The sequence below is a fragment of the Anomaloglossus baeobatrachus genome, chromosome 6 (genome assembly GCF_048569485.1).
Source record: "Anomaloglossus baeobatrachus isolate aAnoBae1 chromosome 6, aAnoBae1.hap1, whole genome shotgun sequence".
Lineage (NCBI taxonomy): Eukaryota > Metazoa > Chordata > Amphibia > Anura > Aromobatidae > Anomaloglossus > Anomaloglossus baeobatrachus.
This window is the reverse complement of record NC_134358.1, coordinates 397,727,886-397,754,096: the sequence shown is the minus strand read 5'-3', so window position 1 is coordinate 397,754,096 and position 26,211 is coordinate 397,727,886. Positions and strand designations below refer to the sequence as shown.

The following is a 26,211-nucleotide window of genomic DNA, read 5'->3' as shown; positions in this document are numbered from 1 at the left end:
AAGTTCCAAAGAAATTGAAGCTCTCCTGCAGGCTCAGAGTGCATCAGTGTCAGAGCAAACTATAAGTTGAAATTTCAATGAAATGAAATGCTATGGTAGGAGACCCAGAAGGATCCCATTGCTGACACTGAGACATGAAATAGATGGACTGCAAAGTGTCAAAATCTACCTGAGTAAGCCAAATTCCTCCTGAGAAAGTATCTTGTGGAGAGATCAGACCAAGGTAGAGCGTTTTAGTAAAGCACATCATTCTACTGTTTACCGATAATGGAATAAGGCCAACAGATGAAAATACTGAAACACTGAACAGTTGGACATGTGCATTCAAAAGTTTAGAGGTCACAGTAAGTTCACTTGCAAAGGTTAGAGGGCATTGGGTGAAGAGCCACCTCTTCCAACAAGCCTATAACCTGCAGTAACCCTCAGTCCGCTATAGCATCACACGACCATCTCTACCCTCACCTACTGTATCCTCACCCATCCCTTGTAGACTGGGAGCCCTCGCGGGCAGGGTCCTCTCTCCTCCTGTATGAGTCTGTGCCTAGTTTTGTTTATTATTATTGTACTTGTGCCTATTATGTGTACCCCTTTCCACATGTAAAGGGCCATAATAATAATAAATAATGCTAATTTTAGGATCATCCTAAAATGTCACCCAAAATCCATATGTCCCTAACTTTTTGTGAGTTGTGTATACATATATACACACCTGACATGTATATTGCAGTAAAGTGGTAAGCAAGCTGTTAAAAGGTTATTTTCAAGTTGTCTCTTGAGCAGCCCACAACTCAGCAACCTCCTTTCTTCCTGGTTACTGGTATGGCAGACAATCCTCCCTGAGTGACAGTTTTGGTGAGAAGCAGAATTATAGCTTTAGTAAAACTATAAAGCTCAGCACGAGTTTTGCTGTACTACATTTATTGTTCAGTGCACTTGTTCTCAAGTCTACACTGTTACCACTATATTTACATATAGCGACAACAAGGTATTTGAAGAAGCACACAATTCAGGAAAGTGAGAGCAGTGATTAGGAGACCTGGCCGGAAAGCTGCCCAATGGTGCAGGATTGTGATGATTTTGTAAGATTTGGAACAGTAGCTTAAAGGAAGATGTGGAAAGGGGAGAAAGTGAGCTTCGAACTGCTGTATAGAAATTAAGGGGCTAGAGATAGCTAACTATTGTCCTAGCATACAACTATTGCGTACCCATCGGCCAAACCCTGGCTGGGCTTTGGTGGCTAAGCGCCATGGAAATCAGCTGTAAACTAAGAAAGATAAAATCTCTCATAGCAGGAGAACCACAACAGACAGAACAAGCCACTTGGAAAGTAAATTGAAAAGTTGCTTATTTTCATGCTGTCTAATTAAATTAATCAGTTTATTGACATGAGCATCCCCCATTAACTCCCTAATGACCAATAACGTACATTTTGCGTCATAAGCTGGTGTCAGTTCCCGCATCATGACGTACAATGTGCGTCATGGATTAAAAAGTTACTGTGTGAAAACACAACAGCTCCATGCCAAGAGCAGTCACTGACAGCACGGCCAGAGATGCAGGGTCTAATATCATCGGTCTCTGCTCTAAGATCGCTGTAATCACTAAGTCAATCTGACTGACCTATCACATTATCATCATGTAGGTGATGAAAAATCAGCACTTCCAGCACGATCACCGCAGAAGATTGGTTTATCAGACAGCTGGGCCCCTGCAGTAAAAGCCAGGCCAGGCACATGCCGCCTCTGGCTGATTAATGCTCTAGATGACATGATCATCAAAAAGGTCCATGGAGCCTCTGTTAGTAGTCTCGTCACAGAAAATAGCCAGATATCCCTTCGGGTAAGACCTAGCCAAGGAGTAACTCTTTTTAGGAGACCACCATACCCACCATATCAAGTGGCCCTTTTAGTCAATATCCAGCTCTTGACAAGTTTAAAGATATGACAAGGGAAATACCAAGGCCAGGTACCCATCCACAGACAGCTGTTTTGGGGTATTGCCCCTCATCAGTGAGGAGTAGGATTCTGGCCATTTGGGAGCAATGCCCCCTATGGGCCCTAAAAAGCCCTAAGCAAAGTAGTTATTGACAGTAAACTAATGAGGAATACGATAATCCACAAAAAGCAGTAAGCACAAATGAAATCCAGCATAAATATCAAAACTGTATCCAACCAACATGATTAAACTAGAAGAATAGCAAGGCAAAACGCCCCAAAAAACACTCTATTTTTGAGTTGTCACAAAGACCGGGGTATTCCTGATTAGTTTACTGTCACTAACTACCTTGGTAGGGCTTTTTAGGGCACACAGGGACAGTCGACAGTGAGCGGGGGCGCCATCAGCACAGGAATTAGGGTGCCAACCTGTGCGGCAAGGTAGGGGCGAAAATAGGGTGGATCAGAGACAGCCCCCTTGCTTTAAATTATTGTATTGTTTATGTGGTAAATTTGGTGACTGGAAGGATCTCCCTTTTTATTGATATGATTACTCAAAAGTAAATTTTAGGAGTTTTTGCTTTTTTGAAAAGTATAAAACAAAACAACAAAAAAACAATTTCTGAATTGCTGTTTTTTTGTTCATTCTGCCTCTCAAAAATTTGAAAAAAAAAATATGTGCCTGAAAATGGCACCGACCCAAAGAATAAAGTCATCTAGTCACTAGAACCAGATGGTGAACGGCATAAAAAGAAATATAACCGATTCTTAACCTGCTGTTGATTTGTTAATTTGGCCTCCCAAAGATCGCAGTAAGCCTTGGCACACATTTATCCTGAGCTCTACGCTGAGCGCTTACATCAGAGTTTTAGTGTGTATACACATTATAGATATATATATACATACACACACACACATACATACACTGTATTTGTGTGATATATATATATATATATATATATATATATATATAAACAGAAGTTCCAGGCGGCACACAATCCTTCAAGGTGCACGTGTCCAAGGAAGGCATCCACAGTATAATTAATACAAAGGACCGGCACTCCAAATCTTCTGAAATATTTTTGTAGTTTATTCCATCATAATATACAGGCGTAAATTACGCGTTTCGGCTAATAGTGAGCCTTTTTCACATCTATAGATTAAATAAATGCACACACATATATATACACACAATGAGTGGATTACTTCCTTTGTGACTGACCCACCTATCTCATCTGCATACTAAATTAATTAGTTAAATTATATTAATCAAATTTCCATATATGTTTCTCATTAGAATTCAAACTGAAACAAGCAGATTTACTGAGATGATGGTTCAACCACAATTACAAATGGATTTAGACATATAAAGAACCAATAGTTGAACAACAGCCTAATAAATCAAAGAGTTACATTTTTTCACCTTTGCACCTATATATGAACAACGGCAAAGCAGAGTCCAGCAATAACGTGAGCAAATATATATATATATATATATTATATATATATATAGTTTGCAATACATGATTCAGACAGAACACTCAACAAAAGATTCCCTATAATGTGGCAGAGGGAGACACTTTGGACTATGATCCTACCGTGCGTAAAAGTTCAGTCGACTATCTCTTATTTGCAAATTTTAAAAGCTGAATACCGCCAAAAAGAATCCATAGAGTCCAGGGTAATTCTGCTGCCTCATTAGTAAATGGATCAGTCGGGGGCTACATCTGAATCACGTTTTTCATAGATTTAAATGGAAACCACAATGTAAGTGCTCACTGTAGAACACTGGATAAATGTAAACTGATCCCCAAAATACTATAAAAGCTTATACTCAACCCACAAAAAAAGTCCCCACTCAGGTTATCGTTAACAGAAATATAGGGAGTTTCGACATTACTGGTAGCATAAGGACTCTGGAAATGCGCTATGGCTCCTCCCAAAATAGAAATCCAGAAACATCTGTCATCCCAAATCCAAATGCTCCCCTCCCTCTTGAGCCCTATATTGTGCCTAAATCGCAGTTAGCGTTCACATATTTGGCATTTCTGTAGCGAGGAGATGAATTTATGAGGTGCAGATCTACCCAAGCTCAAACTGGGAGCAATGTAAGGGCACTATAATGGCAAATTTACATTTTCACTCTGCAACATCCATTGTGGCTTGCTTCTGGAAAACACTCATGGAGACAAAATCATCACCACACTTGTAGATTAATTCTCAGAGGGGTGTAATTTCGAATTGAGGTCACTTGAGAGAGGTTTCTGCTCTTCTGTCATTTAGGGCTATGTATATAGAGTCCACAAAATATTCTAGGAAAGTCTGAGAGTCAAATGATGCTACTTCCATCCAGAGTCTCTCTGTGTGGCCAAATGATATTGTACATTCATATATGGGGTATTGTCACATTGACGATAAATTATGTGACCATTATGAGGACATTTTTATCTATTTCCCCTTGTAAAATTTGGGGCTAAAACAACCTTATTGAGAAAAAATGTAAGTTGCAATTCTAAGGTTTTAAAATTCTCTGATCTCTAGATAAAATTCCTGGGAGGGGTCTAGTTTCCAAAATTGGGTCACTTGTGGGGGGGTTCCACTGTTTAGGCACATCAGAGGTTTTGCAAACACGACTTGGCGTCCATCAATTTCACCAAATTTTGCATTCAAAATTCAAATCGTGCTAATTTCCTTCCAAGCTCTGCCGTGCGCCCAAATAGGAGTCCTCCACCACATATGTGATATTAGCACTCAGGAGAAATTGTACAATAAATTGTAATTTGCATTGTCTACTGTTACCTTTGTGAAAATGCAAAACTTGCGGCTAAAGCAACAATTCTGTGCGGTAAAAGTAAAATGATAATTTTTTTCCTTCCACATTATGTGGGATGTGGATTTGAGCACTTTGAGGGGTGCAGTTGTTAAAAGGATGTCACTTTGGGGTATTTTCTGTCACATAGGCCATTCAAAGTCACTTGAAATTTGTTGTGGTCCCTAAAAAAAAATTGTTTTGTAAATTTTGTTGGAAAAAGGAGAAATTGCTGATAAACTTTTAACCCTTCTAACTTCTTAAAAAAATAAAATTCTGTTTCAAAAATGATACTGATATATGTAAAGTAGACATGTGGGAAATGTTATTTATTACCTATTTTGTGTGGCATAACTCTGGTTTAAGGACATAAAAATTAAAAGTTTTAAAATTGTGGAATTTTCAATTTCTTCGCCAAATTTTCGATAATTTTCATAAATAAACATAAATATAATCTAGCAAAATTTACCACTAACATGAAGTACAATGTGTCATGAAAAAACAATGTCACTGGGTTATGTTGAAGTGTTCCAGAGTTATTGCCTCATTAGTGATGAGTGAGCACTACCATACTCAGGTGCTTGATACTCATAATGGGCAGACACTTGGATGGCTGTGAGTCGCAATTAGAGTGCAGAGCATGATGGAACCGGACTACCCTGTGTTTATAGTGGGCAAAGAAATAATAAATCTATTTTTAACAAATGTTGTCACCAATGAACCGATCTTTGACCTAAAGTAGACTTGAATAATACGTACAGTATTTGTACAGAAGTAGAAAAATAAATTTATTTTACTAAAATTAAAATGTAGTTTCATATAGGAGTCATACTCACAATATCAAACCTCTGAGTCATGTTCCCTTGGATGTCAAGTAAATAGACCTTCCCACTGTGAGTGCCCAAGGCCAAAAACTGAAAGACAACAAAAGTGAGAAGTTAGAAGAACTCCATTAACAAGACAAAATTATCGATACTTGAATAGTTAGAGGACTAGACCCTCACAGAGCCGATAAATGTGTCACTTGTTTGTGAAAGTACAGTTCTGGTAACAACCCACATAGATGGACAGACGGCAATCAACTGTCCAACAAGTTTCTGTAGGCAGAGTCACAGGTTACTTGGCAGAGGAGCAGTCATTTGTGGGGTGGCAAGTCATGATATGTGACAATATACAAAAGGTAGAAATCAAGGGCGACTCAAAATAATCACAATTGAAGATGAGTGACAGAGGCATTTGTAAGGACCTGAACAAGAACTGATAAATATAACCAGACGATTGGGGCTTGGTCAAAGTCAGTTTTTCATCAGCTGATGCAAACTACCGTATATAGGGATGAACAACCGGTAATATGTTCCACCCCTATACAGTGGCCATATTGACCAAGTATATTGCATTTACACACCGAATCTCTTGTGTATGGGGAGATGCGATGCATTTCTAGGTCCCCATAAAAGATGTGATCACCCACAAAGCAAACAAAAGCATGACTGTTCATTGGCCGATCGCCATGCTTACATGGGCCAAAGAACTGGCACAAGCATTTTCACATTCCTTCGTTCGGCTGATCGGTGGCCTGTGTAAAAGAACTTTAAGAAATGTAGTTTTGACAACATACTGACCTGATTTACATAACCATGCGAGTCTTATGACATAGATCTGTCCAGCTTAGTTATAATGGGCATGGGTAAAATCAGATGATTAAATGTACTGTTAAAGAATATAGGTAAATATAGTGGAAAAACTACAATATTTTAAATAGGATTAAACAGCACAACTTTGGTGCCAGTAATATGAACACAATAATAAAAAATACATATTGAAGAGAGGGGTACAGTTTTAGATATTAACTGAAAAAACAGACAAGAAAAACAAGTGGAAGGGGTTGGAAAGTTTTCACAGCTCTGCCAGCTGCACTCTAAGGAAGTCGCTTTTAGAAGACCTTCTCTGCCATTTCTCACTTCTCCTATATAAGACACCACCTAAAATTAAAAGAGGTTGGCCACTACTTTTACAATGATGGCCTATCCTTACGATAGGGCAACAACGTCTGATCGTCCGGGGTCCGACACCCCACACCCTCACCAAACAGCTATTCTCGATGCCGGCAGCAGTCAACTGGAAATGCTCCGATAGCGTTGGTGGGTACTATCAGTTGACATGGCAGCTCCAGGCATTAGCATTTCCAGCCACCTGCTGCCGGCACTAGATGATTGGCATGTGTGCCAGATTTCGGACCCCAGCCAATTAGACACTGATGACCTATCCTAATGATAGGACATTAATGTTAAAGTAGCGGTCAACCTCTAACTAGCTGGGCCATGTCATCCATTTTTTACATTGTGGGAGCTAAAGGCACTAACCTGTGGAGAGCTGCACTACAGCTGGTTCCTAGATTTAGCAAAAAAGAAAGAGGGAGTCCTAATCATATAGGCATTGCCTATGAGAATGACTGATCCAGCTTCCAAAGATTATGATAAAAGTTATATCTTTAAAAAACTTTATTAAAATAACAAACAGTGGAAAAAATGAATTCGGTGGCAATAGACAGTACCCCAAACGCAGTTTGAACAACCCAGAGTTAAACAACATGCATAAGTTCGAAACATGTTTGGTGTACTGTCTATTGCCACCGGACTCATTTTTAAGACTGTTTGTTATTTTAATAAAAGTTTATCAACACCTTTACCAGCGGGCGTTTTTCCAATATTTGTTTTCTGCTCCCCTTCTTCCACGAGCAGTAACTTTTTTATTTTTCTATCAATCTTGCCATATTTTTGGCTTAGGTTTTGCAGGACTAGTTGTACTTTTGAATTAATCCATTAGTTTTACCATATAGTGTACTGGAAAACAGAAAAAAAATTCCAAGTGTGGTGAAATTGCAAAAAAAATTGTTTTTGGGATATTTTATTCACTTTACGGTAAAACTGATGGGCTGGTGTGATGTCTCATGTCAGTATGAGTTTGTAAATACCAAACATGTATACTTTTGACACCCCGCCAATTTGCAACCAGCCAATTAAATCGAAGTTTTGTTCAGGTGGGCGGAGTTTTGGTTGCCAAACACGGTCATCTTACGCCCAGTGAGAGTCATTTAGAGAATTTAGTGGCTCTCACCGGGGTGTCGGCTCCCATTCTTCTCAGCAGGGAGCCGCCACTGTGACTCAGAATGGTGGCCAACGCTGGTACACAGCTGAAGCTGGTAACTGCCAAGTTATTTATACATCTCCAAGAGGAAGAACAGGGAAATAACACGAACTTCTAGTGAAATATGCCAGGACGTCTTCAACTCAAAGTCTTTTATTCAATGACATAAATACAGTAGTGAAGTGTGTGTGTGTGTGTGTATATATATATATATATAATATATATATATATATATATATATATATATATATATATATATATATACACGGTACATAATTATACATATATGTAATTGAGCGTTAAAGATTATAAAATATAATATATATACAATTAAATATTCTAATATAGTATAAAATTGTGGATTCACAGAATACAATAAACCATAATGCTAAAAAATATACATACAATACATTTTTCAAGTAATCTGCACTATAAAGTAAAAATAAAAAAACAATGTAAAAAGTGAATTACTTTCTAATTATCTTAATGAGACAAATAATAATAATAATAATAATAATAATAATAATAATGATGAGGATAATGATTGCAGTAATAAGAAAAGATGTGAGCAAGCAGCTCATTACCAATTCATACCTTACATTGCCTCTCTCCTGCAAGGTTGCCCTTTTTTCTTAGCAAGAAAAAAAGGAAAGTCCCCGGGGTAAAAAAATCAATAGTTGTTAATAAAACATCAGGTGTGCTGACATAACTAGGTATGACTATTCCAGTGCACAGGCCTGCTTGAATGCACAGGGTGCCACGCCGATTATTCATCCAGGGCAGACAGCCAGCCTGGTGAAAATATGATGCTTTACAGCTCAGGGGGGCAGTGGAGAAAGCGAAAAGAAGGACAATGAGAATTTAAAGAGGAGGACGATAATAATAATAATAAGCCGGGGCAGGGATAATATACATAATATATTTTGTGCAATGAGATACATTTAAAGAAAAATAATCATATACAACAAAATGGCCCCAATTCATCATTTGCATTTTTTTAATCCTATATTAGTTGGCAAACTTTTCAAACTGGTGAAATTTACACAGAGTAAAAACTATTCTTTTTCTTTAACCTCTTTTGAAACTCTTTAGCACAAAAAGTTGAACATTTCCCAGTAATAAAATGATTTGCGCACATAAAATTGCACCGGGGAGGGGGGGTCTGAAGTACATTTGGGACAAGTTTGGAAATCCTAAAATCTGCTAGGAAATAAGTGAATGTAAAATAAAACAAAACACATAAAAAACAGATAAAATAGACTATAAAACAACACAAATGGGAATTAAAACACAACACAAAACAGGTGCAAAACACTAAAGACTAGAGGAAAAACAAATGTGGATGTAATAATGAATTGGGCCCAATGTATCATACACACAAATACAGTAATGGAAAATCATAGCAAAACAGAAAATGTTGTGAGGTGAGAGATGTTAGAAATAAAAGTCCGCTTTGTTGAATGTGTCATATTCTTCATTCACTTTTCTTTACCACCCATTTGTGTTCTTTGAATTGTCCCTTTTGGTTATAGAGCCATTCAAGTTACGCTGAATACCTTTAGAATACACTATTATACTGTCTGCATACATGAAATGTCCTATTTTCTATACATATTTCTGATCTCTGTTCCCCCTTTCAGTACACTCCATCTGCAGCGCCCCCCATGATATAGCGATGGCACCCAGCACACATATGCATGTGCATATTCATTGCAGGGGATCTTGTGGGCTTCTCTCTCCGGCTGCGTTCTTTGCACACAGACATAGCCGTCTCACAAAGGCTGCCACATTCAGGAACATACTGATGTCAGATCACCAGTCCAGTCTCAGGAATGATTGATAGCGAAGAAAAAAAGAAAAAACAAATATAGGGGGAGCGCTGAGAGCAGCAGTCTAGAAGTGAGGAGCTTTCATAGGTGACACAAGTGGAGCAGCAATGGCTACTGACGGTCATTGTCATTGCAGGAATTACTGCCATTATCAGGGGAGACCATATCCGTATAGCCCCTAAGTAAAAAAAACATGTACCGTATTTTCCATCGTACAAGAAGACTTTTTAACCCCTGAAAATCTTCTCAAAATTCGGGGGTCGTCTTATACGCCAGGTGTCTTCTTATACAGCGGTGTACGGTGCTGCCGTCTGCAGTCATGGCTTTACTGCAGTTGAATGCTTTACGACGGCACAAAGCATTCAACTGCAGTAAAGCGCTGACAGCAGCGGCAGCCCTGTGTATTGGACGCAATCATGGAGGAGTTTATGTACCTGCGGTCTGCAAGAAGCACTCCTCAATGATGCATCCCGTACATGGGGCCGCCGCCACTGCTGTCAGCGCTTTACTGCAGTTGAATGCTTTGCAGCACCGCAAAGCATACAACTACAGTAAAGCCATGACATCAGCCTGCAGCGGCGGCTCCGCGCACCAAACAAGATCATCAAGGAGGTCTATGTGCCTGCAGACTACAAGAAGCAGCTGAGGACACCGCGGGAACGGAGGAGAGGTGAGAATATTTATTATTGTGTGTAAACAACGGCATAATAGGGGACAAGAAGGGGAGCTGTAGGAGGACATTACTAAACAATGTGCACATTACTGCAGCAGACATTACTAAACAATGGGGACATTACTAAACAATGGGCACATTACTGCAGGGGACATTACTAAACAATGTGCACATTACTGCAGGGGACATTACTAAACAATGGGGACATTACTGCAGGGGACATTATTAAACAATGGGCACATTACTGCAGGGGACATTATTAAACAATGGGCACATTACTGCAAGTGACATTACTAAACAATGTGCACATTACTGCAGGGGACATTATTAAACAATGGGCACATTACTGCAGGGGGCATTACTAAACAATGGGCACATTACTGCAGGGGACATTACTAAACAATGGGGACATTACCGCAGGGGACATTACTAAACAATGGGCACATAACTGCAGGGGACATTACTAAACAATGAGGACATTACTGCAGGTTACATTACTAAACAATGAGCACATTACTGCAGGGGACATTACTAAACAATGGGGACATTACTGCAGGGGACATTATTAAACAATGGGCACATTACTGCAGGGGACATTATTAAACAATGGGCACATTACTGCAGGGGACATTACTAAACAATGTGCACATTACTGCAGGGGACATTACTAAACAATAAGGACATTACTGCAGGGGACATTACTAAACAATGTGGACATTACTAAACAATGGGCACATTACTGCAGGGGACATTACTAAACAATGTGGACATTACTGCAGGGGACATTACTAAACAATGGGGACATTACTAAACAATGGGCACATTACTGCAGGGGACATTACTAAACAATGTGCACATTACTGCAGGGGACATTACTAAACAATGGGGACATTACTGCAGGTGACATTACTAAACAATGTGCACATTACTGCAGGGGACATTACCAAACAATGTGCACATTACTGCAGGGGACATTATTAAACAATGGGCACATTACTGCAGGGGGCATTACTAAACAATGAGCACATTACTGCAGGGGACATTACTAAACAATGGGGACATTACTGCAGGGGACATTATTAAACAATGGGCACATTACTGCAGGAGACATTATTAAACAATGGGCACATTACTGCAGGGGACATTACTAAACAATGTGCACATTACTGCAGGGGACATTACTAAACAATGGGGACATTACTGCAGGGGACATTACTAAACAATGTGGACATTACTGCAGGGGACATTACTAAACAATGGGGACATTACTAAACAATGGGCACATTACTGCAGGGGACATTACTAAACAATGGGCACATTACTGCAGGGGACATTACTAAACAATGGGGACATTACTGCAGGTGACATTACTAAACAATGTGCACATTACTGCAGGGGACATTATTAAACAATGGGCACATTACTGCAGGAGGCATTACTAAACAATGTGCACATTACTGCAGGGGACATTATTAAACAATGTGCACATTACTGCAGGGGACATTACTAAACAATGTGCACATTACTGCAGGGGACATTATTAAACAATGTGCACATTACTGCAGGGGACATTACTAAACAATGGGGACATTACTGCAGGGGACATTACTAAACAATGAGGACATTACTGCAGGTTACATTACTAAACAATGAGGACATTACTGCAGGTTACATTACTAAACAATGAGGACATTACTGCAGGTTACATTACTAAACAATGAGCACATTACTGTGGTTGGCTTAGGCTATGTGCGCACGTTGCGTACAAGCCCTGCAGAAATTTCTGCAGCGATCTGAAGAGCACATGTGCGCTTTAGATCGCTGCAGAAATGTCCGTAGTGAGCGCCGATTCCATGCGCTCTGCCTGCAGCTCCTGCCATAGACAGAGCAGGAGCTGCCGGCAAAGCGCAGGAAAGAAGTGACATGTCACTTCTTTTTGCGCAGCGCTTCGGCAGTAGCCGAAGCGCTGCGCTCTTAGACGCCACGTGCGCACGGCCCCTGCACAATCTCCATAGACTGTGCAGGGGACGCAGGACGCATGCAGTTACGCTGCGCTACAAAGCGCAGCGTAAGAGTATATATGGTATATCCCAAACTCTATATATTAACTGGAAAAGTTAGGGGTCATCTTGTACTCCGGAAAATACGGAATGTACTTTTCTGCTATAGAGTCCTTATTTTAATATCATTACTATTGTATTATATTAAAGGGGATCTGAGAGCAGGTTTTTGCTAATCAGCTAACAGCAACATAATGTAGGCAAAGAGACTCTGAATCCAACAGTGTATCACTCAGATTATTGGATACAGCTATTCTGACATTCAGAATGTTTAGATTTAGTCATGTAGCAGAGCTGAGAAAGCTGTCCTGCCCACACCAGGCTCTCAACAGAGTTTGAACATTGACAGTGAGGTGTTAATCAGAGCAAATGGCATGCTGGACTGCCGTGAGTGTGAAATTGTAGTCCGAGCAAGGATAAGTCCTGCTGCTTAAACAAACATAGCAAATGAACAACAGATTGGACATTTACAAGACAGGCATCAATGAATTCTATATTTCAATCCTTGCAGCATGCAGTCTTCAGTTCACATAGCAAAAGCCTGCTGACAGATTCCCTTTATGTGTGCATATAATATGGTCTGAGAGCTGGACATCAATGCAGTGATTTCTGGGTGTCTTTGTAATAATAATAATAATAATAATAATAATAAAAAAAAACAATCAGCGTTTTAATGCAAATGAGGCATTAAGGGACTCTGGGTGGGACAGAGAACTTCCCCAGCCAATTCCTCCCTAGTTTGCTTCCCCACCCAGCACTAGCCTCTTTAAGTTGAATGATAGCCCACTGTCTGTGTAACTTCAGGAACAGAAAAAGGCTGGAAAATAACCTGGGCAGGCAGAAAAGAGCTCAGCCATGTCCAGAGCACAAATCAGTGACTTCAATCACGTGTCAATAAAGCGTTTTCTCGGAAATGCAGCAACAGATAGAAGACAAAGGTGTCACTGGATTTAGCTTTCAAAGACTTGCATACCCATGTTGATATTACTAACAGATTCCAGTTAAATACAAATGATCAAAAAAAGATAATAATAATAATAAATAATAATAAATAATAATAATAATAATAATAATAATAATAATAATAATAAAAGCTCAAATTAAGTGGTAGGCTTTTTTCTGAAGAAACATTCTCGTGTACCCTTTTTCCAAAAGTTTCTGTAGTTTAGTGCACCTTTACTAACGATACACAACTACAAGTGGCTCTATTGCTGAAACAGATTTTGTGGTTCATACGAAACGAATACATAAAAAAAAAAAAAATCACCACTGAGCAAAGCTACTTCTCTGACCTCGGGCTAGAAGACCTTCTCAGACTTGGAGGAATGAAAACTTTCCCAAAGTGCATTAAATGTAACAAACAAAAAACATCACATTAGACGCAAGAAACCATCTTTTCCCACAGACAACCTCAATGACATTAACAGACTGTTTCATATACCGAGCCTTCCATGTCAAATCACAGAAAGCATTTTTAAGACACAGGACATATTTTTAAGATATGAACATCCTTTTATTCCAAGAGAAACAAACAAATGGGCTGCTTTGAAAGCAAATTCTTTCTATCAGTCAAGGAAACACAAACTGTTGATTTCAAGGTGACTAACTGTCCTGGAAGACAGCCGACATTACAGAAGAAAACCCAAGAACAAGAGGCAAGACAGGGCAAAGAAAGAAAATGAATTTCCACATCGAAATAGCTAAGGGAGAAAGAATGAGGCAAGCAGGCGCAAAAGCTTTGAAAGTTTTCTGCTATTCATTTTTGGAGAGCGGAGATTTAGGATCGCTTTCTAATTGTGTGAAAGCCATTTTATCTCCCTTCCTCTACCCAATAAAGTAAGTGGAGCGGAGCTGTTCCATTCCTCATCACCAGCTCATCACATGCTCAGAAACTTTGTGATGGTTTTCTGCAATGCTGGGGGGTTACATTGCACAGTTTGGGGGGTCTTATTTTAGGTTTTGTGCACTTCTTGTACAAGTAAAAAAAAAATAACAGTAAAAAAGTGGGTCAGCTGATTTATGCCAACATCGCAGGTCTATGAGTGTGTCCTCCTTCAGGATAAAGGAAAAAAATAATACGGCTTTAAAAAATTGCGTGCCCCTAGTCTCAATTTTCCGATGGGTCTTTTTTAGAAACAATTGCCAACAGAACAGAGCAAGTTACAAGGCGCCACCGTGATGTGCATCATTTAATTACCTCGACTGCCACCGCACCAGGGCAATCGATAAGAGCCGGGTAAAGAGCCAGGATTGTCCCATCTAATGCGATGAGCCACTTCTGGGCCAGCTGTGGGCTCCCATTTTTAGTCTGTGAGAGGCCAAATAATGTGCCCTTCCCAGCCTGATAATACCAGCCCCCAGCTGTCTGCTTTACCTTGTCTGCTTATCAAAAATAGGGTGGAGGCCATGCCATTTTATTTTAACTATTTAAATATTTTTTTTAAAAAAATGGTGTGGGGGGGGGGGGGCGCTCTATTTTTGATAACCAGTTAAGGTAAAGCTGACAGTTCAGGGCTGCAGCCCACAGTTGTCTGCTTTACCTGCGCTGGTTATCATAAATAGGTTGGACCCCAAGTCAATTTTAAAAAAATGTATTCCTAATCCACATTTGCAGGCCCCCTATCCCATACTATGACTATGTTACAGCACAGAAGTTCGAACCTACATTGACTTAAAAGGGGTTTGGGGTCAAGTTCAGGTTAACTAAAGTCCGGCAAAACCAGAACTTCCACAGGTCTGCTTATCTCTTCACTTGTAAAGCGCCATGGAATAAATGGCGCTATAATAATAAATAATAATAATAATAAATAATAATCTCTACTGAAGAAAGCCAATACAAATCTATGGGTATGTGAGAAACAGGTACACACACATAGCATCCATGTGCTGAACAGATATTGCAAAGGAATGGAGAAGCTTTGCAATTTATTTATCCATTGGTGAAAAACAATGATGGTAAAAACTAACACACAGAACACTGATGCAGAACACTAATAAATTATTTCATTAAGTATGCTTTTAAACCCAAACCTGTGTGTGAGGCCTTAACAATTAAAAAATAATAATATGGCCCCTTCGCTCACCTGAGGTCTATTAGTTAGTTAGGGATATATAAACACACACACACACACTTATTGAGATGGGAATTTTTTTCCATTTACTTGCATAATAATTCTGTACGCCAATAATGCTCTATACCGTATTTTTCAGATTATAAAACGCACTTTCCCTCCCAAAAATTTGGGAGGAAAATGAGGGTTGCGTTTTAAAATCCGAATGTAGCTTACCAGGAGGTGCTGGAGAGGGGTCACAGGAGACAGGACAATGCTGTGCAGCAGGCGCTGCTCTGCGAGGTGGGTGGGCAGCGAGGCTCTGTGCACCAAGCGGACAGTGAAGCTCTGTGCGGCGGACGGACAGCAAGGCACGGAGCATTCTATGGTGGTAAGTTCTTCAAATAATGGCGCCCAGAGTCGGCGTGTGTGTAGAAGGAGCTCTTGCCTCAAGTGCTCATCTGAGCACGCGCCGAATCCGACCGCCATATCTTTGAAGCCCGCACCGCTGACATTTTCAGAATAGCCAGTACCTCAATGCCCGCAGCGAGCAACAGCACAGAGCAGTGCCGGCTGTACTGGCACAGAGCAACAGTAACCACCCCGGCACAGGGCAGCGCTGGCCACCCCAGCACAGGGCAGCACAGAGCCACAGTGAGCATCTGGGCCCCCTCTGCTGCCACTCCCCCCTCCAGTAAGACACCACCTGATTATAAAACAGACCCTATTTTTTTTCTCTTTAAATTTGGGGTGCATCTTATAATCCGGTGTGTCTTATAAAACGAAAAATAATGTAATTCTGCACAGAGGGATAAGCTCCCTAAAAGACAAAACCTCACTTTTACTTTGTTAAATATTCAGGTTTATTAACCTATAGGAATGCCTGACAGCACTGTAATTTTTCAATAACAATATTTATCATCAAAAATTTCCTAATAATTCTGCACAGTGATTTTTCACTGCGAAAACTACTACATATGTCTCTAGACTCCCATCTCCACATGACTGTAGTGCACGGCTATTGCCATAAACTAATCTAGACCGTACGGTGCAGAATCGAGCCAGTCTGCCACTTCTAGTCTATGGCTTACTATGTGAATGAGGAAGAACAGGAGGATTTGTGCCCACATACTAGTCAACGGTGATAACATTTCAACAGTAAATGTTTTACAAAGAAATAGCCATTAAAATTGACTGAACAAGGATTAGTTACACTGACCCCAGCCTTGCATCATCTACTGGTGACAAAATGACATATTAAGTAAATTGCATCTATTAATGCAGCTATACCTTCTCATGGACCGTCATACAGCTCGCTGCATCTTCTTGTAAGATGTCACTCACTCCATTAGACAATCTTTCATATTTCAACTTTGGTTCTTCTTCACTATCATCCTCCTAAATGAAAAAATAAAATGACAAGACATAAAATATAATCTTTAAGTATGAAATAACAGACACTTTATATATTAAACATGACTTAAAACAGGCCTTATTACCGTGTTTCCCCGAAAATAAGACATAGCAGGAGTTTTCAGGGATGCTTTAATATAAGGCTGCTTTCACACCTCCGGTTTCTGCAATGCGGCACAATCCGGCACTTTGCAGGAAAATCGCAACCGTTTTTTTTTGCTGCCGGTTGCGTTTTTTCTGCATAGACTTTAATTAGTGCCGCATTGTGCCGCAACGCCTTGCGTTCCATCTGGTTTTTGCCGCATGCGGCAGATTTAGCCAATGTGGCGGCCGGATGGAACGTTGCCTGGCACGTTTTTTCGTGCGGCAAAAAAAACCGCATCGCGCCGCATTCGGCCGATGCGGCGCATTTTTCAATGCATGCCTATGGCGGCCGGATGCGGCGCGATGCGGCAATAACCGCATACGGCCGCCGCATGCAGTTTTTGCCACTGCGCATGCTCAGTAGCATGCCGCAGGCGGCAAAAACCGGACTGGCCGCAAAGGAAAAACTTATGCAAAGGATGCGATGTGTTCACCGCATCCGTTGCATAGCTTGCACAGCCGGATTGAGCAGCAGAGCTCAAGCCGGATGTGTGAAAGCAGCCTAAGACATCCTCTGAAAATAAGATATAGCTGCGCTCATTAATGAAGTGTCATGCAGCGGTGAAAAAGTTAAAGACACTGTAGGACACTTCATTATAGACAGCGGAGACCCACTAAAGAAAGAAGAGAGAAGACCCCCCGATCATACTCACCAGACGCCGACCGGGAGCAGGTGAGCGCATCATGGTCCTGCAGCGGAACACACACACACACACACACAGGCTACAGATCGCATACACACACTCACCCCATCCAGTGATATTGCTTGCTTCTCGGCGGCGATATTGTGCTGTGATCTTCCAGGACCTTGATCACATGGCCGGAAGCATGTGACATCTATGGATGTTGTGAGTGAGTGTGTGTGCGCGCGATTGTAGTGGTACGTGCGATATCGTGAGTGTGTGTGAGTGTATGCGATCAGATGGGTGAGTGTCGGCAGGAGGATAGCGTGCAGCACAGCTGCAGGGAGCGCTCACAGGAGAGCACAGGGAGGAATGATTTGAAAGGTGTGTGTGTGTGTGTGTGTGTGTGTGTGTGTGTGTGTGCGCGCGCTGTCTGATGTGAGTGTCGGCCAGACGCAGGAGAACACAGCTACTGGGAGATCACCGGGAGCAATGATTTGAAAGGGGTGAGCGTGCGTGTGTGTGTGTGTGTGTGTGTGTGTGTCTAAATGAGTGTATGCTATCGGATATATGTGTTTGTGTGATCTGAAGTATGTGTGTCGGCCAGACGCAGGGGAGGCATGCAGCACACCTGCTGGGAGATCACAGGAAGATCTGGGAGCCATACAGACGCCTGGGGCTGGTAAGTATGATGATCCTGGGAAGGGGAGTCTGCTTATTGTGGGGGGTAAACTTACCCCAACCATGTCTCCTCAAGAATAAGACACCCCCTGAAAATAAGACTTTTTTTTTTGCCCTGAAAAAAGCACTAAGACAGTGTCTTATTTTCGGGGAAACAGGGTAGATAAGTAAAGCATGCCATATAATGAAAAGCATATTCACTGTATGATCAAAAGTAAAACATATTTCCAGTGTTCTTTGTGACCAATTTCTCATGTTTCCAAGATCACTGCTTGCAGCCATTAATTAATAACCTTCAATGTTCCAGTGCAATGTGTTCTGATCATGTGATAACACATAGATGCACAGTAAGGGCATCAGCACAATGAGCTTTATAGAGATTATATACTTTTGTATCCATTACATGGCCAAGAATTTTGATACCCTGTAAGCAGAGATCTTAAAGGGGACCTATCAGTCGATTCCAGGCTCAGGAGCTCGGTAATAGAAACGAGAAGGTTGGAAACTTAAATTGGCTCAACTTCAGTACCGAGTATAATATAAGTCATTGGAAAAATAGAGCATTTTTTTTCCAGATGATCTTCCGGAAAAAATGCTCAAGTTCCGCATTGACTTCCATTATACTCTGTACTTGAGTTGAGCCCATCCAAGTTTGCAATTGGTCTTTTCGAGTACAGAGCATAGTAATGCTCGCTCATCACTAATGCGGACCGAACCACGGGCAATAAGAGTCAGAGCCGGCTGTGCCACTGCAGCTGGTTATGCTTTACCCTGAAATGCTGCATATTGTGAAAAGATGGACTATAGGCAGAGTCCAGTGTGACGCAGCTTCTCAATGATCTCTCACTGCCTGCGCTCCAGTAGATTAAGAGGTCTCGTCTGTGTGTTTATAAGAAGTGCAGGGGGGATGATGGCTAAGAGTGACACAGGACTAGTCATACCTCTCCAGTAGATTAACAGATTAACAGATCTCTCCTGTGTGTTCCACTTCCTAGGGATCGCTGGTAAGTCGCTGGGAGGTCGCAGGTGAGATGTCACACAGTCAGATCTTACCAGCGATGCAGGAACAATACAGGTCGCAGTAGCGACCTGTATAATGATCTCAGCAGTCACTGGGACCCTGTCACACAGTGTCAAACACAGTGATGTGTCCTGCCCAGCAGGACATCGCCTTTGAAGAAAATGGCCTGGACCATTCTGCAACGACTAGAGATCTCACAGCAGGGGCCTGATCGCTGGTAAGTGTCACACATAACGAGATCGCTAACGGGATCACTACTGCGTCACAGAAACCGTGACTCAGCTGCGATCTCGCTAGCGATCTCGTTATGTGTGACGGTACCTTAAGAGTCACACAGGACTAGTCATATCTTTCCAGTAGATTAACAGATCTCTCCTGTGTGTTCCTAGGGAGAGGTGATGATGGGTAAGTGTCACACAGGACTAGTCATGTCTCTCCATCGATTAACAGGTCACTCCTGTGTGTTCATAGGCAGAAGTGCGGGAAGACAATGGCTAAGAGACATACATGACTAGTCATACTGCTCCATCAGATTACCAGGTCACTCCTGGGTGTTCCTAGGGAGAGGTGCAGGGGGATGATGGCTAAGAGTCACACAGGACTAGTCATGTCTCTCCATACCTCACCTTTTCAAACCATATTTCAGAGTAAACCATACTTGGCTACAATTGTGCAGCCAGGCTGTGATTATGTTGCCTGCGTTAGAGTATGTATTTTAGTAACCAGTTAAAAAAAACAAACCAAAACACAAGGAATTAATAAAAAAAAAAAAAAAAAATATTTTGAAAAATTCTATCGTTTGGGGACACAGTAATAGATTTTTAAAATGGTTTCTATTAGGACTTTACTAAAGAGCAAGATGTCAGTTCAGGGGTGCACTAGTCTGGTGACACTCCCCTAATTCACTAAAATGCTAAACTAAGTGAAATGTATAGTCAGAGTACAGGGCTCGCAACTAATGAGACTTCCCTCTTCCAAGATGCATTTTTTCACCTACTATATTATCATAGTATCATAGTATCATAGTTTTTAAGGTTGAAGGGAGACTCTAAGTCCATCTAGTTCAACCCGTAGCCTAACATGTTGATCCAGATTAAGGCAAAAAAAAAAAAAAAAAAACCCAATGTGGCAAACAAGTTCCAATGGGGAAAAAATTTCCTTCCTTCGTCCACATCCGGCAATCAGGCTAGTTCCCTGGATCAATACCCTGTCATAAAATCTAATATACATAACTGGTAATATTACATTTTTCAAGAAAGGCGTCCAGGCTCTGCTTAAATGTTAGTAGTGAATCACTCATTACAACATCATGCGGCAGAGAGTTCCATAGTCTCACTGCTCGTACAGTAAAGAATCCTCGTCTGTGATTATGATTAAACCTTCTTTCCTCAAGACGTAGCGGATGCCCCCGTGTTCCAGTCGCAGGCCTAGGTGTAAAAAGATCTTTGGAAAGGTCTCTGTACTGTCCCCTCATATATTTATACATTGTGATTAGATCCCCCCTAAGCCTTCGCTTTTCCAAACTAAATAACCCCAAGTTTAATAACCTGTCTTGGTATTGCAGCCCACCCATTCCTCTAATAATCTTGGTCGCTCTTCTCTGCACCCTCTCCAGTTCAGCTATGTCCTTCTTATATATTGGTGACCAGAATTGTACACAGTATTCTACGTGCGGTCGCACTAGTGACTTGTACAGAGGTAGAACTATATTTTTTTCATGAACACTTATACCTCTCTTAATACATCCCATTATTTTATTAGCCCTGGCAGCAGCTGCCTGACACTGGCCACTAAAGTGAAGTTTACCATCCACCCATACACCCAAGTCTTTTTCTGTGTCTGTTTTACCCAGTGTTCTACAATTAAGTACATAATCATAAATGTTATTTTCTCTACCCAAGTGCATGACCTTACATTTATCTACATTAAACTTCAATTGCCACTTCTCAGCCCAATCCTCCAACTTACATAAATCTCCCTGTAATATAAAATTATCCTCCTCTGTATTGATTACCCTGCAGAGTTTAGTATCATCTGCAAATATTGAAATTCTACTACGCATGCCCCCAACAAGGTCATTTATAAATATGTTGAAAAGAAGCGGGCCCAATACTGACCCCTGTGGTACCCCACTATGAACTGAGACCCAGTCCGAGTACGTACCATTAATAACCACCCTTTGTTTCCTATCACTGAGCCAGTTTTTAACCCAGTTACACATATTTTCCCCTATCCCCATTATTCTCATTTTATGTACCAACCTTTTGTGTGGCACCGTATCAAAAGCTTTTGAAAAGTCCATATACACAACATCCACTGCATTTCCCTGGTCCAGGCTTGAACTAACCTCTTCATAGAAGCTGATCAAATTAGTTTGACAGGATCGATCCCTCATAAACCCATGTTGATACTCTGTCATAAGGTTATTTTTCTTGAGATACTCCAGTATAGCATCTCTCAAGAAACCCTCAAGGATTTTACCAACCGTAGAGGTTAAACTTACCGGCCTATAATTTCCCGGCTCAGTTTTTGTCCCCTTTTTGAATATTGGCACCACATTTGCTATGCGCCAGTCCTGCGGTACCGACCCTGTTATTAAGGAATCTGAGAAGATTAAAAATAATGGTCTATCTATAACAGAACTCAATTCCTGTAGTACTCTGGGGTGTATGCCATCCGGGCCCGGAGATTTGTCAACCTTAGTGATTTCGAGGCGGCGGCGTACTTCCTGCTGGGTTAAGCAGGTAATACTCAAGGGTGAATTTATGGTATCACTGGTCATGTCATCTGCCATGGCATTTTCTGGTATAAAAACCGTAGAAAAAAAGTCATTCAGCAGGTTGGCTTTACCCTCATCCCCTTCCACCATTTCACCAAGACTATTTTTAAGGGGGCCAACACTATCGCTTTTCAGTTTTTTACTGTTTATGTAGTTAAAGAATATTTTAGGATTATTTTTACTTTCTCTCGCAATGAGTCTCTCTGTCTCAAACTTAGCTAACTTAATTTGCTTTTTACATATTTTATTTAATTTTCTATAATTATATAATGCCTCATCACTACCTACCCTCTTTAATTCTTTTAAGGCTTTCTGTTTTTCTTGTATTGCTTCCCTTACAGCTCTATTTAGCCATAGGGGTTTCCTCCTATTTCTAGCATGTTTGTTCCCATAGGGTATATTTTCTGCACAAGCCCTATTCAGGATGCTCATAAAAGTCTCCCATTTGCTTTGTGTACTTTTATTACTTAGTACATCATCCCAGTTTATTGCACTAAGATCATCTCTCAACCGTTTAAAATTTGCTTTCCTGAAGTTTAGTGTCCTTGTAGCCCCTCTACTAGACATCTTACTAAAGAATACATGAAAACTTATTATTTTGTGATCACTATTCCCCAAGTAACCCCCAACTTGTATATTTGATATGCGGTCTGGCCTATTGGTTAGTACAAGGTCTAGTAGTGCTCCCCCTCTTGTGGGGTCCTGTACCATTTGTGAAAGGTAATTATCTTTCATTGTTATCAAAAATCTATTTCCTTTGCTGGAACTGCAAGTTTCTGTTCCCCAATTTATATCAGGATAGTTAAAGTCCCCCATAATAATTACCTCTCCGAGACTCGCTGCTTTATCAATTTGCTTTATGAGGAGATTCTCTACCTCTTCCATAATATTCGGCGTCTTATAACACACCCCTATCAGTATTTTATTATTCATTCTCCCCCCCCTTATCTCCACCCATAGGGACTCTACATTCTCAGTACCCTCACATATGTTGTCACGCAGGATGGGTTTTAAGGATGATTTTACATATAGACACACACCTCCCCCTCGCTTATTTGTACGGTCATTCCTGAATAGGCTATAACCCTGTAAATTAACAGCCCAGTTATAGCTCTCATCCAGCCATGTCTCTGATAACCCCACTATATCATAATTTTCTTCCAACAATATTAATTCTAATTCCTCCACCTTATTTGTGAGGCTTCGGGCATTAGTGTACATGCACGTTACGTATGACTCTGTACCTGTATTCCTGCTTACTGTATTAACTGTCCTAACCCTTCCCCCCGTACCACCCCCAATTTCATTACTTGTGCCCTGGTCACTATCTGCACTACATTCCCCTTCTATAAAGTGAATACCCTCGCCCCCCATTCCTAGTTTAAACACTCCTCCAACCTTCTAGCCATTTTCTGCCCCAGCAGAGCTGCACCTTCCCCATTAAGATGCAGCCCATCCCTAGCATAGAATCTGTAGCCAACTGAAAAGTCGGCCCAATTCTCCAGGAACCCAAAACCCTCTTTCCTACACCAATTCCTGAGCCACCTGTTAACCTCCCTGATCTCTCTTTGCCTCTCTGGTGTGGCTCGTGGCACAGGTAGTATTTCCGAAAATACCACCTTTGAGGTCCATGCTTTAAGCTTACAACCTAATTCCCTGAAATCATCTTTAAGGACCTTCCACCTACCTCTAACTTTGTCATTTGTGCCAATGTGTACAATGACCGCTGGGTCCTCCCCAGCCCCTCCCAGTAATCTGTCAACCCGATCAGCGATGTGCCGAACTCGAGCGCCAGGAAGACAACACACTGTTCGGCGATCCCTGTCTTTGTGACAGATTGCCCTATCTGTCCCCCTAATAATTGAGTCCCCCACTACCAGTACCTGTCTTGCCTGCCCTGCACTCCTATTCCCCCCCTTACTGGAGCAGACACTCCTCTGGCGTTCAGAGGTCATGCCTTGCTGCAGCAATGCTACCCCTGTAATGACATCCCCCTCATCTGCCAAGTTTGCAAACCTATTGGGGTGTGTCAATTCAGGACTAGCCTTCCTAGCACTTTTCCCTTTACCCCCCTTTCTAACTGTCACCCAGCTACCTACCTCACCGTCCTGCCGCTCCCTACTACGATCCTCCCCCACATCTGACCCAGCAAGCTGCTGCTCAGTGAGCAGCACACTCCTTTCCATATTGCTAATGCATCTCAGAGTTGCCAGCTGCTCATTTAGATCCAGTACCTGGGCTTCCAAATGTGCAACGTGCGCACATCTCGAACAACAGTATGCACCCTCGAACGGCTTTTCAAGGACTGCATACATGAGACAAGATGTACACTGGATCGCATTAGCAATAGTGGAGCACATTTTCTAATGGGGATAGCACTAAACAAATGTTAAGTAATTAAACAACTAAATACAAACAATTCTATTCACACTTACTTTTGCTCACACTTTGCTCACTCCCGCTCACAATGAAGAAGACAGGCTAAAATTCGGTTCTCCTTGAGCTCGCGGTGACTCTTCACTTATCCCAGAAGGCACTGGGAATGTGCAAATTATCCTCGCAAGACTCCTTCCCTGCCTTATATTTATGGCTTCAGTCCATGTCCGAGAATAGGGGAGAAACTCGCCTATACAGAGATTTTATAGCAAATAATAAAAGTTCCGTTTTAGGCACTAGCACTTTTGGAGTAAATTTATCAATTTTACTGCTAGTCTAGTGGGAGATTATTCTGGAGATTTCAGTGATATCAGCATTAGCCATTATGTGCGCATTAAAATAACTTCTCTATACCCTCAATACAACAAACACAACGAAAAGCAGCTAAGTATTCAACACAATGCCAAAGACAGCGATACAGTAAACAGTGTGAGGAAACCATCCCTTATCCAAAACAGACAGATTTCTAGTTCCCTTCTTAATACAATTTTAGGTGGTCATCTCAAAGTGTCACTGCAAGACAGCATTAGACTAAGGAAACACAAAGGGGTTGTACCACAAAGAAAGTTGATTTTAAATCAATCAATCTTGGAATAATTAAGTTTCACAATTACCGTAGATGTGATTAAAAAAAAAATGTTCCTATACTGAGATTATCTTATATATGTGTCCCTGCTGTGTACTGTGTAATGGCTGTGTCTGACTGAACAGGAACATGGTCTGATCATACCACAGCTCCTGAGCTGAGATAATCCTATATACGGTACATTTCTGCTAACCCAATATTTTCTGGCTGCATGAAAGCTAAAGTCATTTATGTGGAATGGTCCCTTTGTACACTGTCGTTTTAAGGGTCTAACGTCTTCATGTTTATCTTGGGCCCAACTAATGACATACAAGTACATCACACGTCAGGTGTATGGAATGGGCTCAATACCCGACAGATGGAGGCCCTGCTATACAGCCTACAGGCTGCTGACAATCTCTGACAGCAGTTTTTAAACAGGTATTCCCATCTCCAAGATCCTATCCCAATACATAGTAGGAATAATAATAAGAATAATATTAGCCTCTAATTAGAAATGTAGTATAGTTCTTCTGATTCAGTTGTTTACCTCATGGTCAGGGCATTTCAGGACCTTTCCCGCATAGACTTGCATTAGCGCCGTATTGTGCCGCATTGCCTTGCGTTGCGTCCGTTTTTTGCCGAATGCGGCATATTTAGGTTTTTTGTGCGGCGAAAAAACTGCATCGCGCCGCATCCGGCGTCCATAGGCTTGCATTGTGAATCGCGCCGGATGCGGCGACCTGCAGCAAAGACCGCATCCGGCCGCCGGATGCGTTTTTTGTACTGCACATGCTCAGAATCAAGCCGCATCCGTCAAAAACTGGATGGGCCGTATGGAAAAACTTATGCAACGGATCCGTTTTTTTCGCTGCATCCGTTGCATAGGTTTTTGAGCCGGATTGTGCCGCTCAGTACAAACCGGATGTGTGAAAGCAGCCTAACTGGAGCACTGGAAGTGACAGCCAAAAGACGCACTGTTCCATTGATGTAAAGGGATGCCATTAGGTTCTAGCATATGTTGCAGAATTGGATCAAAAATGTCAA

The 26,211-nt window shown here is 41.3% G+C and overlaps 1 protein-coding gene across 1 annotated transcript in view; it reads right to left on the bottom strand.

Annotated features, from left to right (window-relative positions):
- The window catches only part of VPS41 (VPS41 subunit of HOPS complex), a 358,461-nt gene that overhangs the window by 266,911 nt on the left and 65,339 nt on the right, over positions 1-26,211 (bottom strand). Inside the window, exons 3-4 of the mRNA XM_075315114.1 lie at positions 16,793-16,900; positions 5,580-5,657 (exon numbers count right to left, since the gene is read on the bottom strand). Coding sequence (XP_075171229.1) covers positions 5,580-5,657; positions 16,793-16,900 — 186 coding nt within the window. The remainder of the gene's footprint in view (positions 1-5,579; positions 5,658-16,792; positions 16,901-26,211) is intronic.